Below are 18,913 nucleotides of genomic sequence, written 5' to 3'. Positions count from 1 at the left end.
CTTTTGGGGGGTGTTTATGATTTTATACCTCAATGTACAAAGATTCATTCATATAACAATCTGCATTGTAATATGAAAAGTTGCCATTGGAATAGCTGAACTTACTTTTTAAAGTGTTCAGAAATATATTTGTAATGCATTTGTTACATGTAAAGTGGTATCCTGTTCCCACACTGTATACATCTACTGACAGGGAACAAAACACAGAATTTCATTTATTTAATTATTTATTCATTTATTCTCTTGCTGGGTAATGGAAATACATTATTATGTTTATGGGAGAGATGTTACAAGAGTTCCACCAAGATCTGAAATTTCCATATTTGGGAATGTCCAACTATCAGCAGATATGAAAGCTATTTTACAGCTCACTGTTAATCCCTCCATTGACTCTCATCATCCCTGGGAAGCTGTAGCATTAGCCTAAAGTTGCTGCCTATGGATCAGTTTTTCCATCAGTGTCACAGAAGTAAAAGGAAGGAAGGAGTGGAATTTCCTTTTTAAACATGCCAGTTAAATGCTCATATAAACTAAACTGCAGTTTTACTTAACACATGGGCTTCAACCCTGGTGTGTAGCCAGAATTTACTGCATGTTTAATGACCTATAGTGTAATGGGGCAGATTCTCTGCTGAACCAGAACTCTGTTTAGCCACAGAGAGTCTTCGGGGAACCAGCGCCAGTTCCAGCTCCCTGAATTTGAGAGCCAGCTCTAGTCCTGATACCTCTATCAGGCATATCTAAATTCCACTATTGATGAAGCATCCTTAATAGATCTCCCCAGTGGAGGATTGGTGTAGCATAGCTCTGCCATGCCCTCTTCCCCACCCCAACACAGCCCCTATGTTGGGAAGAGGTGGAGGCAGAGGTGGGTGGCCAAATAGCAACACAGATACACTAGCACGCAGTTCCCCCATGTCATGGGAATTGTCTGCTGGTGATCTGCTGTGGAATACAGCCCCTTTGCACCACCTGAGTGATAGGAGTTGTAGCCATGGAAATGGGGTCACAGCTGGGCTCTAGATATATTGATTGTAGTGAATTATAAAGAAAAATGGCAGCCGTTTTTGTCAGTTTTCAGTAGATTTTGAATTATATGAATTACTTCTATTTTTTCAATTGCAGCTTGATCTTGTTGTTGAACTGTAGCATAACAAAAAAATTCAGATTTAATGATGGAAACAAATTGGATCATTCATTTGCTGCTCCTCTTGTCAGTTACCATGGTGAGTTTTAACATTTTTTTAGCATGTAATTCCACTTTCAGTTTTCAGAGGTGCGACACTTGACTTCTCTGGGAAATATGGAAATACAGAATTGAAATTCTTGTCTTTCTCTAATATAAATCTCTGGTAGAGGACAATTCCCTTTAACAGTATATCCTGCTTTTAATGCCTGTGTAGTAACTAGGGGACATACAAAAGTTTGAAATCCTTTCCTGCCGTTGATCACAATTGTGTCCTCTGCTAGCAATGGGTTTTACAGAGTGATGGGTTCTGACCTTGTCACCTTATACTCATTTATGTCAATGGGAAAACTTCCATTGAGTTCAACTAGAGAAGATGGAACTCATGATAGACAGACAGACTGATAGATTTCTAAGGCCAATAGGTACGCAATGGTCAGTGAAAAACTTTTCATTGTCAGTCTTCAGTCTGACTCTCCTTATTTTCATAAGCTCAGAATAATGTATCCTCCATATGACTAAGTAACACATTAATCACTCAATTCCTTCAACCTCACTGTTTTGGTGTGGTTTGTTTTATGCTTTATAAAACTATAGAGGAAACCAAACAGTCCTAAAACAAACTAAAAGCCCCAATAACTTCAATTAGTAAGTCTTCTTGTTTCATAGAAAATCCTTTGGGGATTGATCCAAATTCCTTCAAAATCTGTGTTCACCCTTCAATTTACTTCAATGGGCTTTGTAAAAAGCCCTTTATCTTCTGATTTTGTCAATACATTTTATTCTCTTCCATTATCAACTGAAGTCTTATCATGTCAGATCATCACTTCTGCCCTCAGGCAGGCGCATTTTATTTTGATTTAACAGTAAGAACACTCACCAAATGAACAGGAAGAAAATCAGCTTGTCTATAATGTGCTCTAATGGCTACTTTTTAGTGAAATTGTTCTAAGAATAATAATAATTGCAAGATCCTTATATATCATCATGCTAACCTGAAAACCAAAAGTTTCACTGTAGCAGTTACAGAAAAAAGTGATGTGAAAACAATGATAACATTCCAATATATATATATATTTTAAATCTCCTTTTCTTCCTAGTTTTTTGCCATTGCGATACCAAATGAGAAGAATCAGAATGTGACAGAAGACTCCACTCAGCTGAGTGTGACTAGGAATAAAATTATGACAGCTCAGTATGAATGCTATCAGAAAATTACGCAAGATCCTATTCACAGTAAAGAAGGTAATTGTTTTTTTTAATTATTTATTATTTGAGTTACCATAGTGCCTAGGACTAATGGACTAGAGCCCTGTTGCGCTAGGAGATATACAAACACAAAACAAGAAAGAAAGAAAGGTGGATGGATGGATGGATGGCCCCTACCCCAGAGAACTTATAATCGAAGAAGTAGTACGTAGAGGAAGAAGACAGTTGATTTGAATTGTTTAACTAAGGAACTTTAAAGTCCTCCTCCTTCCTTGTCTTATTAGTAACTTTTTTTATCTAGAATACGAATTGCATTTCTGTAACTTTCAGGAAGACAAGCATGTGATCTTTCTTAGCAGTGAGGAAGAATATTTAATTGCTATGGAAAGGTGCTGCAGTACGTTAGCTACCCAAAACAGTACTGCCTACAGACCTAATGCTTTATTTATAAATATGGATAACTAAAATATTCAATTCCAACCCAGAGAAAAATGAAAAACGTTTATCCACCTATAGCTATTATAGGTACTTCCAACCCTCTGGACCAGATGTTTCATGTCCCTATGAAAATTGAAAGCATCTTCATGTTAAACAGGTGATATAAATACTTAACTGGAAATGTTCACATATTGGACCATCCTTGCTTTCTTCTAACTTCTGGGTCCTAGAAATATTCTTTGCCTTTAAAATAGTAACCCACTTTTGACACAAAAAGCTCACAGAAACTCATGAAAATATTCAAGAGGAAATTATTCACTTTCCCTTTTTAAATCTTTTTTTAAAAATACTGGAATCTTAGAAGGTGAGAGAAGAGAAATTTTACACTGATTTTTTTTCTCCTGATTAAATTATCATCTATGGTCAAGACAAATGTTTATGCAGTTTAAAAATAAACATAACTCTTATAGATCTGTGCCTTCCACATGGCTATGGGCATATTGTATAGCTCTGCTGTGTAAATAAGAGCAAGGAAATGGTCTTTACAAGTTTGTTCTTTATCCTGACAGATTATTTTGATTTTATTTGGTTAGTTCAGTCACTTGTGTCTCAGGACTGTGACTATGTAATACACTGCGTAGCTCTGGCATTGAGTATAAAGTGCAGATTAGACCTTTGTAGTCACTATTATGGTGAATGATGACACATTTTAAATACATTTTAATGAAAGATATGTACATACAAATAAAGGTACTCTTCTTATCATCGGATCAGATGGAATTTTAATTAAAATATTTTGGCTAAGATTTTACTTCATCCTTTAAAAGCTCATTCCAAATCATTGTTTTAAGCTTTTTATTCAAGAAAAGAAGGTTGCTTTTGATTGAAATATTTATGTTCTGTGTTGAAGATTTAAAAGCTACACATAAGTGATCTTATTAACTGATAACTGTTAGAGAAATTATTTGGTTTATATGCTCTCTTTCAGATTTTACATCTAATTATTGTAAGGCTTTTGTGAATGCAGAATCCAGACTTTATCATCTGATTTCTCTATATTTGTGTAGGTCCTTACTGTAATAGAACATGGGATGGTTGGTTGTGTTGGAATGATGTTGCAGCAGGAACCGTATCAGTACAACGCTGTCCTGACTACTTTCAGGACTTTAACCCATCAGGTAAATGTGTATGAACCTGTATGCCAGGTTTGTTTGGCTAAATGGTATGTGGGGGTGATTTAATCTTCTTCCTGCTCTAACCACCAAGCACAGATCAGTGGCTCAGCTCCTCGGCAGCTGCTACTACAAAAGGTTCCATGTTATTGCACACGTACTGGATGTATGCACCCGCTCCTTGATCAGGTCCACGGCTCACACTGACCCACTGGCAAGACACTCCCCACTGCACCACCACACTAATAATTGCCCCTGTCAGCCTGTATAGATTAGAAAAAGAAGTTGAGGGTAGCCAAGGTTTGTTAACATGTGTTAGTTAACTCGGAATGTTTCCCTAGTATAGACACATGTTAATACCTTTTACCTCAATTAAGCTGGTCATAGTTAACTACTTTTCCCCCATGGTCAACCTTGACCTATTTTCTTAATTGAAACATACCCTCTGCGGTGATGAGAATGACATGAACCTGAGTGATTCTGCTGCGTTTGGGGTCTCCCAGAGCCCTTTCATGCCTGGGAGTATTTGGCTAGATGTTGGCAGTAAAGCATTCACAGATAAAGCAATTTCTTCAACATTATAAGCAATATCTCTCATGACATTTTTTTTTCCTCTCCAATTCTAATTTATTAGACTGAAATGTCAGATTTTAATTTGGATCCCTGACTGTCACATAAGACCTTTACATCTTCTTATCATGCCATCTAGTTCTCTAATAATTTGTGTGATATAGTTTTAGAGTAACTAGATTGAAGGATGGGGAGATATTTTTGTTTGCTTGCTCTTGCCATGCAAATACAATGGCTACCAGGTTCTCAGAATTCATATTAATGTAAGAAAGCTCTCTGTTCACACTAATAAATCTGTCTGTACTGTGCCAGTTTTTATAGGCTAAGAAATACTAGAGATGGAGAAACTGACATTGAGTATTGACTATTTTTTTTGCTTGCTTTTTCTTCCCCATTTTGGCTGGCTAAAGAAAAAGTGACAAAGATCTGTGACCAAAATGGAAACTGGTTTAGACATCCCGAAAGCAACAGAACGTGGACAAACTACACCCAGTGTAATCTCCGTACACATGAAAAAGTAAAGGTAGGAAAGGAATGCATGTTACCATGTCATACCATAGAAAGCTCATTTGAAAAGTTTGTAACAGTCTTGATGAAACCTCAAATACCAGCAAAATTATCAGTCATTAATATACTAGTTTTTTCATATGCCATCATATAATTTAGTGTTGTCACCAGAGTTAAAGTTGCATGGATAACTTTAGTTTTGACACTTCCAATTTCAGAGCGCTTCATTTTGCAGCCATAACATTCTTTTAATGTTGTTTTGAATTGAATTTCCTACATTATTTTAAAAAAGAGTAAAAATAAAGAAATGTCATCATTTAGGACTATGCATCCTTGCCTTGTTCAATGGGGCTGTTAGTAGACCACACAGAATCTATTTACATAGGTCCTGTAGCTTTTAACATCCTGTCCCAATGGTGGATATTCTAGGCCAAAGGTTTTAATTGAGTCTGTGAAATTCAAGAATCTGTACTATAGTCCGATGCCCTAGTCTTGGTTGGGGGAGTGGATTTCTCATCTCAATTTCTCACACAGAACCCAGTTATTTGGGTTGTATGCAGGTGGAGAGGATTTTGCCCTCTATGCCTGCATTTCCATTTATGCAAAATGGGGGTAAGAAGACTTACTGCATCATAGGTGTTTTTGTGAGGCTAAATTCAATAACTGGATGTTTGTACATTGATAATCTTGCCTGGAAAGCATTAGGTAAATTAAATGTGGTGGTTGTGTTTAATGTGCTGCTTATTTCAGATTATTAATGAGGATACATCATATGTTGCCAACTATTCCTTAAACTGCTCTTTATAAGTGTTTATTTTTACAGTGTTTTCTTTACTGCCTAATTTTTCAAAGTTTTTTGATTTAGCTTGCTGAAGATAGATTTAAGACACAAGTTTAATCGCAGCTATTTTTGAGTTATCATTAATTTATTTCATGCTCTTCCTGTGATGCTGATTGAAAGCTGAAGTTCCAACATGGCAAATGTAGGCCCTTTTTGGAAGGAAATGTCTTTCAAATGCTTAGAAATGCTTAGAAAAACCCACTCCTACAAGAATTCCACATGAAAAGATTACATAAATGCAACTCCGAAACATTATTTTCTGCTTTGCAGAGGAGCAGCATTATTGGATGAATCAGCCTTTAGCCATGAATGTTCCTAGCAGAGTAATGTAAATAGCTAGGACTACATAAATGCACAGAAAAGACTTAGGAGTATCTATTAAAAAATGACACATTAACTGATATACAATGGGTATTAAACATGACTCCTACTAATGTTATATGCCATATGGAGAGAGACTCTTCAATGGCTTAGGATCCTCTTAGAGTTAATCACAGGAACTCTAGAGCTGACTCACTATTGATCTATAATATTTTTCATTTTCTTAATCTATTACAGTTGTTCTATGTGTAACAAAGGTCTGCTGGGGTGTGCTTTTACCAAGAGTATTTTTGTATTGCTTATAATGTGTTTTTTATTTTGTTACTTTATTGCAGACAGCTCTGAATTTGTATTATCTGGCCATCATCGGGCATGGTCTTTCAATTGCATCACTTTTGATTTCCCTTGGCATATTCTTTTACTTTAAGTAAGTATATTTAAAAATGTTTTTGCATCTTTCACCAGACTCCGTTGGCTACAATAATCCTGGGTAATCAGGCAATTTGAAATACCTGATACCTAAAATATTAATAAGGGTTGGGTGGAGGATCCAAATTGAATATATGGGTTTGGATCATTGAATGACTTAGCATTCAAAGGTATATCAAAATAGGAAGGAAAATTCTCCTATTTCCCAGAAACCTAAGAAGGAAAAGGTATGAGCAGGGAGAAGAAATAAATCATGTTTATTATTGTCTTCTGGAACTAGTGCCTGATTAAGGTGAACAATTAAGAAAATAATTAAGGATGACATTCTTTTGAATTATCTAGAGTAACTGTCCTATCTCTGGCTTTATATTCCATTCTCTGCATTCTCACCTCTTCTTTTTTTTCTTGGCATCGATTATAGGAATGTATACACCAAATTATGGATAACCCATATACCAGTAATAATTGGCCAGGTGAATTTTTTGTTTACTGTCAGGTACTCTGTCACCCATCCCAGCTTTTGTTACAATCCTGAGCTACAGTAAGGAAGATCACTGACTATCCCTGATTGACCTGAAGTTTCAGATGGTGTCTGGCTGGCCAATGGTTTCTTCAGGTGCGAGCCTGGGAAATTCTCCTCTGGTCCTGCTGAACTGACCCTTTAGTGTAATGAACTAATAAACACTATTGACAGCTATTACACTATGGGATTGCTCCATCTTAAAGCATTTAATGGGCTTATTCAGAGGGACCAGAGGACATTCGTAGACCTACAGCTAAAGGAAGGTGAGTACTGAATAGCAAGATACTCAAAATAATAAAAGGTTTCAGAGTAGCAGCTGTGTTAGTCTGTATTCACAAAAAAGAAAAGGAGTACTTGTGACACCTTAGAGACTAACAAATTTATTTGAGCATAAGCTTTCGTGAGCTACAGCATCCGATGAAGTGAGCTGTAGCTCACGAAAGCTTATGCTCAAATAAATTTGTTAGTCTCTAAGGTACCACAAGTACTCCTTTTCTTTTTTTAAAGTTGCTTTTGAGTCTCTACTGCTAGTTGGAGGCTGCAATAGCGCCCACGATGGTGTGACTGCCTCCAGGAGGAACAATGGCCAGTGAATCTGTGGACTGTTAGACCCATCCACCCCTATATCCTTCCTCTTCTATTCTAGCCTTCAAACTTAGCTGCTTAGGTCATGCAAGAAGCACCTGCAGAACTAAGGTTTCTGGCACATGGGATATTGACTCCCTATGCAACTACCTCAGATCTTGAATGATGAAATTGTATCAGTTCCACTATGTCTTAGGTCTGTGGCTGGAGAGGGTGAGATACGATTCTCTCCTCATAATGTTTTAAACATTTTTAGTAAGTTTTAAAAAGCTTTGAATGGCTCTTTTCCCAATCACAAAGATGACATTGAAAAAGAAAATAAGAGAGGGAGCTATCAGGACTGTTAGAAAGCCACTGAGGTCATGGAACTGGAGAGTGGCTACTTAGAGAAGAGTCTTCATTTGACAATATTTTTTTCTTATTGTTTGAGTGAACTCTGCTGGCTTCCAAGTCTGGAAGAATCCAAACTTTTAAAGACTGATTAATCACTATTATAAGACATGGATTTGTAAAGCATATTCATTTGATTAACTGAAATAAGAAACAAAGTAAAAAGATGAATGACAAAGATTAATTGTTCGCTATGAGGTATAGTGAGTGTATGGAGAGCCCAGAGTTTCTATTTGTCAAGAGAATGGTTTTATGAAGAAAACTGATGCTTCTCCTCCCACTTCCTCCAGACTTTTCTCTGATTTCTTTGCTTGCTATAGAATGCCATGTGGTCACCAAGCATCAGGGAACTGATGGCTAATAGCATATGTGTTTTAAAATATAAAAACTATGATGAAGAGCAGGAAGCTTAAATATGTTGTCTATGAAATGTTATGCATAGCATGAAAAAGGCTGTATATTAACTACATCAGGTTTAAGCAAGGCTCCATTGAAATCAATATCAAAACTTCCTTTGACTTCAAAAGAGCTAGGATTTCACCCATCTCGGCTGATAATGGAATTGTTTGTTCTTTCTTGATGCTTCTTAGTAAGAGAGAGTTTGCAATGATAACCTTGTGAGACTTCTGATGGTCCTCTCTGATATAGACTGAGAGTTCAGTCTTCCAGACAGTTAGACTAGAAGACTTTAAGCCCAGAAGGGACCATCATGATCATCTAGTCTGACCTCCTGCACATTGTAGGCCACAGAGCCTCTTCCACCCATTCCTGTAATAGACCCATAATCTCTTGCCGAGTTATTCAAATCCTGAAATTTAAAGACTTCAAGTTACAGAGAATCCACCATTTACTAGGGCTTAGTAACCGTTTAAATTAGGACTCTCAAGCAATAAAAAAAATAATCATGATGAAATGCAGTTTTAATTGCTCTGTTAAACAGAGCGAATAAACTCCTGTTAATCTCCTTTTACTGATATAGGTGGGCTCCCTTCAGCTGAGTGAGCCCTTGTCTGCAAGGGAGGGTGGATTTTACCTTAGGGACTCCACATGGGGCAGGGAGGAGATGCTGGTGCAGGGAGACTGAGCTCACCAGGCCCCTGTTCTCTATGGGATGCCAGCTGACCAAACGCATTGGGGAATGGTGTGGGGGGAAATGTGTTGATCCCTGGAAAAAGAGGCATGGCACGAGGTGACAGGGGTTAGTCTCCAGAGACAGGGGCCAACGGGGGGCTTTGGGGCATGGTGGGGTCAGGATCCCTACCTCTCTGCTGCAGCGGGGATCGGAGCACTTCCTCTTTCTTCTTCTCTTCTCTTCCCACCCGCTGGTAGTGGCTTGGGTTACTGCGCCTGACCAGACACTATCAGATTCCTCCCTCCCTGCCCAGAGGTTAACATGTTAAAGCAATTAACATGTTAAAAAATTAATGTGTTAAGTTTGTTTTCAGTTAATCACAGGCATTAACTGTAATTAATTGACAGCCCTAGTTTAAACCTGAAAGTGACCAATGCCTCATGCTGCAAAGGAAGGCAAAAAAATCCCAGGGTCTCTGATAATCTGACCTAGGAGAAAATTCCTTCTCAGACCCAAATATGGCGAGATGCAGAAGCCAGACACCAGGGAAAGAATTCTCTGTAGTAACTTGGAGCCCTCCCCAACAAATGTCCCATAACTGGCTATTGGAGATATTTGCTACTAGCAGTTGCAGATTGGCTACATGCCGTTGTTGGCAGTTTCATCATACTATCCCCTCCATAAATTTATCAATCTCAATCTTGAAATTAGTTAGGTTTTTTGCCCCCATTACTCTCATTGGAAAGCTGTTCCAGAACTTCAATCCTCTGATGGTTAGAAAACTATCTAATTTCAAGTCTAAACTTATTGATGGACAGTTTATATCTATTTGTTCTTGTGTCCATATTGGTGCTTCACTTAAATAACTCCTCTCCCTCACTGGTGTTTATCCCTCTGATGTATTTATAGAGACAATCGTATCTCTTCTCAGCCTTCTTTTGGTTAGGTTAAACAAGCCAAGCTGTTTGAGTGTCCTCTCAAAAGGTAGGTTTTCTATTCCTTTGATCATCCAAGTAGCTCTTCTCTGCACCTGTTCCAGTTCGAATTCATCTTCCTTAAACATGGGAGACAAGAATTGCACACCGTATTTCAGATGAGGTCTCACCAGTGCCTTCTATAATGGTATTAACACTTTCCTGTTTCTACTGGAAATACCTCTCCAGATGCATTCTAGGATTGCTTTAACCTTTTTCACATTGGTGGTTCATAGTCATCCTGTGATCAACCAAGACACCATTTCTTTCTCCTCCTCTGTGGCTTCCAACTGATAAGTCCACATCTTAGAGCAAAAATTCTTATTGTTAGTCCCTAAGTACACGACCTTGCACTATTAAATTTCATCCTACTTCAAATACTCCAGTTTTCAAGGTCATCAGAACTTCTTGTATGATATTCTGGTCCTCCTCCATATATTCTGGTCCTCCTCATCCACAAATTTTATCAACACATTCCTACTTTTTTTGCCAAGGTCATTAATAAAAATATTAAATAAGATTGGTCCCAAGATTGATCCTTGAGGAACTCTACTAGTAACCTTCCTCCACCCTGACAGTTCACCTTTCAGTATGACATGTTGTAGTTTCCCCTTTAACCAGTTGCTTATCCACCTTTCAATTCTCATATTAATCCCCAACTTCTCCAATGTAATTAATAATTTCCCATGGGGAACTGTATTAAATGCCTTACAGAAATTCAGGTAGATTAGATCTACTGTATTTCCTTTGTCTAAGAAATCAGTTATCTTCTCAATGAAGGAGATCAGGTTGGTCTGGCACAACCTACCTTTTGTAAAACCATGTTGTATTTTATCCCAATTACTGTTTACCTCTGTATCCTTAATTACTTTCTCTTTCAAAATTTGTTCCTAGACCTTGCAAGACTTCCTACTGTGAGTAATCTCATCAAAGACAACAGGGCTAATTAGGGTAGTAAACACTACACCTATTAATTGTTATTTTCATGATAAATATGAACCTTCAGCAGGCTGATTGAAAGTTACAATCTCTCTTTCTCTCTTATCCTTTCAGTTTTTGATATATCTCTTCTTATCCCTGAATAGCCTAATAGTTCATTGGAAACAGAGGGGCTGATCAAAATCTCACCCAAAGACTTCTATTCACTTTCTTTGGTCTGGGTTAGGCCAATAAGGGCAGTATGCAACTGGCAATTATATGCAAAACCATCTTTTAGGTATATCCAACTGAATATAGTGAACCTCCAATTTAGGTGCATACTTTTCAAGATTTAGACTAAGAATTTCAAAACTCACTAGCAATTGTTGGTGCATCAACATTTGAGAGCCCAAATGAGACACCATAAAGGGTTATGATTTTCAGAAGATAGGTACTTAGCATTTTCTGAAAATGTAGCCCCTTATGTGGTGTTTCAAGTTGGGCACCCAAAACCACTAGACACTTTTGGAAATCTTAGCCTTAAACCGAAATGTTCATGTTATTCTGCTTCTCATGAAAACTGTAAATTTGTGCGTACGTGAGTATGGCTTGTAATTCTTCAGTAAGAATTATGTATACTATGGAGCCTTTTTTTTTAATTGCTCACTGTTGAATAAAATAGACTGATGAAGAACCTGTGAGTGCAAATGCTCACTTGGCCCAGAGAGGATTTTACTGCTGCTCTAAAACTGATAAAGCATTCTAACAGATTGAAAATCAAATGCTGTGAAAAAAATGTTTGGGCATTGAATTTTTAAACAAATTTCAAGGTGATTTGAAACCCAGTCATATTGAAGCTTGATTTTCACTGTTTAGAATAGAAATCCACGTCAATTTCATCTCAGCTTGTGACAACACTATCAGTGTTTACAGCAAAGCCAGGTGGTTTGCATTGCTACTATTGAAGTAAATTGTAAGAATGTTATGTTTGTCTAATTCTCTAAGGCAATGGCTTCTCCGGAAGAAAGATCCAATATCCTTAGAGAATGACATGGAAAAAATCCAGACCCACAAACCACAATTTCTAGTCTGTGGTTATGCTGGGATACAAAAGGAAATTACAAAATTTAAAGGGAGGTGAGGAAAGGCCTCTACAAGATGTTCTGATGGGATACATGCACAGATCTTGTATAGTATTTTTAGTAGTACAAAAATTTTGAGGATCTAGCCTAATTCTAGGATGTGTTATGTATTGGCTGATATTTGTTAAGGTAATTCACGGCTTTAACAGATGGTGCTTTTTTATTGTTGTGTGGGAGCATATTAGGAATTTTGTGTTTCTAATGTATTTATGCTTTTAGTGAAAACATTGTTTCCCATATGATATCTGCTGGACTGCAGTTCATTGAAGTATTTTTAATGCTGACTGGAAAATACTTTTCTCCACGGAAAATTTAAACTTTTTTATCAAAACCTTAAAACTTTTTGATTTTCAGCTGAAAAATCAAAACTTTTGGAGAAAGTAGACACTTTCTGCAAAAACTTTCATTCAGTCAAAAACCAAAATGTTTTATTTTCCACAGAGAAAAGTGTTTTCCAAGCAGCACTAAAAATACTTGAATAAACTTTAGTCCAGCAAATATCATATGGGAAACAATGGGTTTGTGGATTTTGTATTTTCTGTATGAAAAGTTTTGTCATAGCTACAATTTTTTTGGATAACTCACTTCATTGACTTTAGAATCCACTGAAATATTTTGGATTCTAAATACAGAACCAGACCCTTTGGGGGTTTCAAGTTCTATTTGTGACTGCCCAGTAAAACTTCTTGTACTGGTTCAACTTTCATGGCTCTAAGTTGATAGCATACAAACACTGTCCTTGTGTGTTGTGTGAACTAGCTGCACAAAGCTGGTGCAATTTTGGAAAGGGATCTGTGAAAGAAAATCAGAGTGTGTGTCCCCACATTGAAGTACCACACACACATCTTACTTGTGTATCATATAAACTACCTGCTAAACCAGCTCTTAAGAAAGATTTAAAATAAAGAGAGGGCAGAGAAAGGATGGGGCAAGTGACCGTTTACAAGAACAACAGGCACAGAGAGGGAGGGAAAGGGTTTGGAGAAAGAAAGGGGGAAAATCAATTAGAAACAGAGACATTGTTGTACTGGATCAGACCTGTGGTCTGATTTGTCTTGTATGCTATCTCCAACAGTAGCCAGCACTAGATGCTTCAGAAGAAAGGTGCAGGAAACCTCATAGTAGACAGATATTGGATAATCTGTCCCTCATGAAGATCTCATGCTAAACCCTGGTATAGATTGGTTTAAATCCTAAAGCAGATGATTTTATATCCCTTACCAAAAAATGTCAGCATTAGCTATTATAACTCTGGAGAGTCTTGTTATCCATATAAATGCCCAGCCTCTTTTTTATTCTTGCTAAATTTTTGGAAGTGAGTTCCAGGGCTATATTATGATTGTGTAAAGAAAAAAAAACAGTTTTGAAGTTGCCACTTTTCAATTTCTCTGAACTTCCCCTTGTTCTTGTGTTACAAGGCAGGAAGACTATTTTCAGTGATGCTGCCTGATCTTGTATATATCTTATTGAGTAAAACTTTCAAAAATGCTTAAATCCCATTTTGAAAAGTGCTGTACGCATTTATCAGCATAAACCACATTAAAAGTCAATGGAACCTAGGCTTTCAAAAGGCCAGATTTACAAGGGTATTTTAGCACCTTAAAAAGGCAAATTCCTACTGGAATTTTTAAAAAAGCTACTAAGAAAGTTAGGCACTTAATTCCCATTGAAAGTCAAAGGCCCAACTCATTTAAATGCTTTTAATAATTGCAAGAGACACTTGTCTTCTTCTCTAGGGGCATAAATACCTTTAAAAATCTGGTCCTACATCAGTTAAGGACTTTTGAAAATGTTACCCTGTATTTCTTATTCACAGACATCAGAGAAATGTGTTTCATGGGTGCAATAGATAAATGCAAACCAAATTTTATTTCATGAAGGTAAACTGGTGGTAGACTCTTAAATGACACTTAGATCATAATTATGAGGCGGAATTATTAAAGGCCATTATATCAGTAACAAAAACAGTGTGGAGAAGGGGTGCGGAGGGGTAGAGGATTAGGAAGGAATGCTATTTATTGCTGAAAGAGTGTTTTCTTCCTTTTTAAAATGCCATCAGTCTTGCTTTCTTGTTTCTTGTCCTATGTTGCTTTCATGCATGGGTGGGGGAGGGCGCAGGGGTGGGAGTGCTGAATATTCAACAGGAACAGCTGTTGGATGACCCTTACAGATATCCTCATAAGTTTTACGTGTTTTTCCTTGTCTATGCATTGAGGTCTTGACAATAAGCAGACACAGAGTCCCAGAGTTGTTCATGACTCATTTTTGCATATAACTATTGGTTCTAGTCTGGAGTCATTTCGATATATATCCATAGTCAAACCTGCATGGTTCTTCAGAAATTAAACCCCAAAGACAAAAACAAAATTATATCCAGAGAAGACCTAATAGAATATAATTTACTACTTAATTCATATTCATAGCTGCATTGTGTGATTTGTGCTTTTTCTATCAATTTCTTTTCCAGAAGATTAACCTTTGCCAATCATTGGGATCAGATTATAACATCCTTCCTCTTGTGAATTAGCTGCTTGCTTCTCAAGTGTGGTCCCATTGACTTCATTGAGACTGCATGTGGAGTAAGGTGGTACTCAGTTTGAACAAGGGCTCCACAATCTGGTCCTTAATGACTTAGGCCTTGTCTACATTTGCAATAGCATGCAGCTGCACACCACAGTGAAAGGCAGGCTGTGTCCACTGTGGTGTGTAGCAACATGCAGTAGTGAAAGGATCCAGCAGGGAGGTGCCAGAGCCATTCTCTGCCGCCTCTATCCTCCTACAGCCTTTTCCTATTGCCAAAGCCTTTCGCTGCAGTGGTGAAAGGCTCTGGCATCAAGACACTACACTGCTAAAAATAGCAGCATAGAACATGGAGGCACTGTAGAGAGACGTGTAGGGTATATATCCTCGGGTTCAGTCATGTAGGGCATTCTACTCTATTCTACTCACCTAAGTTGTGCCTCACTGTCTACACTGCTATTTATACCCATGCTCGCTGGGCTGGCAGCATCTATATTCTGTCACCATACATTAGACTTAACATTTACTAGCACAGGTTGCTCTACGGTCAGCTCTGTTTACCTGTGGGAAGCTTCATATTCCCTTCTGGTGCCTGAGCAAAACTTGTGAACAATGCAGAAACATAATTTTATAATGCAGATCTTTACAGTATGACTTAAACAGGCATAGAATACACCTATCTAACCATACTGGTGACTGTCTACTTTACTTTTTCCTTTCTTCCTGTGTCTTGCATGTCTTCAACAGATTGCCAGTCACTGCACCTCAACTCTTGTAAAGATATTGTAAATACATTGCTATGAAAACATTATATTAATCTGTATCATCTTCCTGACTCAAATATTGAGCAATATTTGTCCAGATTTTAGTTTTTCTCTTTGTGCTGTTTGTAAAGACTAGACAGCTGGGGGTTTTTCCCCCTTTCCTGATGCATTCAGACTTGGCACTCACTAACGTGAATTGATGTCTGGCCTCCACAATAGTGAACAGTAATTGAAATTGTACATGATAGATTCTCCCTTTTCCATTAGAATTTCTCTCTGTCAATTAACGCTACCGTCCTCCCCCCAAAAAAGGAAGATAGGTGGGTAGGGCTGCACTGCAACATGTAGCCACAATTCCACCCCATTGCCAGAGCCTTTTCCTGCTGCCAGAACCTTTCACTGCAGCATGTAGCTACAGGTGTAGCACCCATATTCTACAAGCCACTGTAAGTGTAGGCGTAGTTTTAGACCACTGTAATGCTTCCTGGACTTCCAGTGACACTTTTCCCGAAGGCCGCAACCCTTCCTCTACCTCTTTTGCAGAGGCTAGTGCTAGGAGTGGTGCTTACCCTGTATAGAGTCTTTGCACTCCTGTAGTACATGGACTCCCATTATGCTCAGCTCCTACACTGAGGGTGCAAGAGGTGGAAATTCTTATTGTGGTGATTCTCTCTCTTTTCACACTCACACAGGCCCCTGGCTCTTAGAGAGAGGGAGCCTGACGGTCAGGAGGCCTCGGTTCTATTCCTGTCTGTGCCACAGCATGGACTTGCTATGTGACTCTGAACAAGGATACTGGATTAGATGGACCAATACTTTAGTAAATGCTATATTCCTGTGTATAAAAATAATTGGTGGGGCATACACTTTTAAAAAAATAATTTGGCATGGAATAAAATATCACCTTGCAATAGTAAGTAAACATGTTTTTCCAGACCTTTTTTAGCTAATTGCTCCAAAGCAAGTGCTTTTCTTATAAGCATAATAAAACGTGTTGCACATAGTTTGCATTATACAGCCAAATAAAAATAAAATAAAGGATAAAGAAAATCTTTACGTTTCACAATATTAAATTTATTATTTTAAAATGAGTTGGCAGATAGTTAATATGAGGCTGAGAACTCAGATGTATTAATTTGCTCTTGTCTCTCTTTTCTAGGAGCTTGAGTTGCCAAAGGATCACCCTACATAAAAATCTGTTTTTCTCTTTTGTTTGCAACTCCATCGTTACAATAATTTGGCTGGCGGCAGTTGCCAACAACCAGCAGTTAGTTGCAACTAATCCAGTAAGTGAAAGTGGATTTGGCTGCACTGTTGATTTGTGTGGAAAGACATTTAGTGATGGAAAATATTAATAAATTAGATATCATTAGTTCATGACATCATGTCTATCAAAGCTAACATTTTTGAATTGCAGTAAGAATTTATTCGTTCTTTAAATAATGCAACAGTTGTCTGGTCAGTTTGGCCAGCTAGGGTTTGTGAAGGCAGGGGAGTTCAAAATCACATGAAAGAAAAGGAGTACTTGTGGCACCTTAGAGACTAACAAATTTATTTGAGCATAAGCTTTCGTGAGCTACAGCTCTCTTCATCGGATGGATCTTTATTAAATAGATAGTATTGGACTACATTTCTGATTTCAGTTTGGTATCGTCTGTCATGCAGCTAGATCTCTTGTATTCTTGCACAATATTAAAACAATGTCAGGAAAGTAGTATGATCTGGAAGAATGATTTAAATGAAGTTATACCAGGGATGAATTTGTCCTGGGGTTGACAGTCAAGAAGTCTTGAGTTCTAAATCTGCCTCTGTTATTTGCTTTCTTTGTGGCTTTTGTTCCACGCCCACCCCTCCTTTAAAGTTGGATAATGACACTTCACTGTCTCATGGGAGTGCAAGGCAGCTAGAGAGGATTATGTAGTGAAGGCTAGATTGTATAGCCCTTGTTCATTTCTGAACACTTACATAAAAAGTGCTGGTCATTTTCAATACTCAAAAATACTTCAATTTAGATATAGTCAGGTGCCTGATTGTTTAACCTTGCATTCACTCCTTAGCGGTAACAACTAGAAAATTTACTGGTTAGCATACAGTAGATATCTTTTTTCTTCTGGGTGGTCTTAGATATAATATTTCTGGTATTTTCTCTAAGGCTAGCTATACATTAAAATATCTCTGTCATGTGCTTCTGCCTGCTTAGCTTATCAAGGGAATGATTATTCTGAGCAAACCCATGAATCCAAGCTTAGATGAGTTTTCTCCAGTGGACAGGAGAGGTAGTGGTTTCTAAGCCATTTAGAATTTTGCCTGGACTATTTCAAAAGAATTTAAGATTATGCTCCAGAACTAAATAAAAATAAATGCATAGATAGTGACTGACTTTTCTGTCACACACTACTGGTATAACTCCAACATCTTTAGTGGAATGATTCAGATTCAGACTGGTTTTGGGGAACTTGGCTGTGTAAGGTTACAGTAGGATAAATGTATATGGGTTTGATTTTGATAGCATTCACATTGGTCTAGCATAGTAGAAGTAGACCAGTGCAGAACTGTGTGAGAGGAAAATTAGACCCTATTAGACTGTTTTTGTTTAGTTCTAGAGTTTAGGATTAAGTTTTGTAGAGAGGATTGGGGCAAAAAGTCTAAAAAGCTATTAAGGAGATGAATCTCCTCCTTTCACTGAGGACAGTGCATGCACTGTTTCCACTGGAGTTGCTGGTGTAACTGAGAGGATAATGACAGGTTTCAGAATAGCAGCTGTGTTAGTGTGTATTCACAAAAAGAAAAGGAATACTTGTGGCACCTTAGAGACTAACAAATTTATTTGAGCATAAGCTTTTGTGAGCTACAGCATCCGATGCATCCAATGCATCCAATGAAGTGAGCTGTAGCTCACGAAAGCTTATGCTCAAATAAATTTGTTAGTCTCTAAGATGTCACAAGTCCTCCTTTTCTTTTTGAGAGGATAATGTGGCCTAATCAAAGGATCTTCTTCCCAAAGATATTACTTACCATCAGATACTTTTCACAAAGATTTGAGGAATCTTTATTTACCTACATTGATTAATTTACATCAGTGTTGGCAACATGAGGAACCTCTGAGGGGAAAACTTCATCATTTTAAAACATTTCCCTATGTCCACCATGTTCTCCATGGTGCTGGAAGCCTTCAGCATTCATCCCAAAAATCAAGTCAGCTAATAAAACTACAGTCTCCTTTGTGGAGTCATCTGGATGTTACCTTTTGAGTACTGCATTATGAATAACACATATCAAAGCAAATTTTATAGCAAAGCAGAGTGATGAAATAAGTAATGCTTCCCTCTTGCCATTGAATCTCTTGGAACCA

At 37.7% G+C, this 18,913-nt stretch overlaps 1 protein-coding gene across 3 annotated transcripts in view; it reads left to right on the top strand.

Moving 5' to 3' along the window:
* The window catches only part of CALCRL (calcitonin receptor like receptor), a 114,604-nt gene that overhangs the window by 58,388 nt on the left and 37,303 nt on the right, over window positions 1-18,913 (top strand). For all 3 annotated transcript variants that reach the window (XM_038421841.2, XM_043505452.1, XM_038421842.2), the window contains 6 exons: window positions 1,126-1,226; window positions 2,287-2,431; window positions 3,901-4,011; window positions 4,986-5,098; window positions 6,580-6,671; window positions 16,721-16,847. In XM_038421841.2, the coding sequence (XP_038277769.1) occupies window positions 1,173-1,226; window positions 2,287-2,431; window positions 3,901-4,011; window positions 4,986-5,098; window positions 6,580-6,671; window positions 16,721-16,847 (642 nt within the window). In that variant the 5' untranslated portion in view covers window positions 1,126-1,172. The remainder of the gene's footprint in view (window positions 1-1,125; window positions 1,227-2,286; window positions 2,432-3,900; window positions 4,012-4,985; window positions 5,099-6,579; window positions 6,672-16,720; window positions 16,848-18,913) is intronic.

This window comes from Dermochelys coriacea, chromosome 11 (assembly GCF_009764565.3).
Source record: "Dermochelys coriacea isolate rDerCor1 chromosome 11, rDerCor1.pri.v4, whole genome shotgun sequence".
Classification (NCBI taxonomy): Eukaryota; Metazoa; Chordata; order Testudines; family Dermochelyidae; genus Dermochelys; species Dermochelys coriacea.
This window is presented reverse-complemented; position numbering and strand designations above follow the sequence as displayed.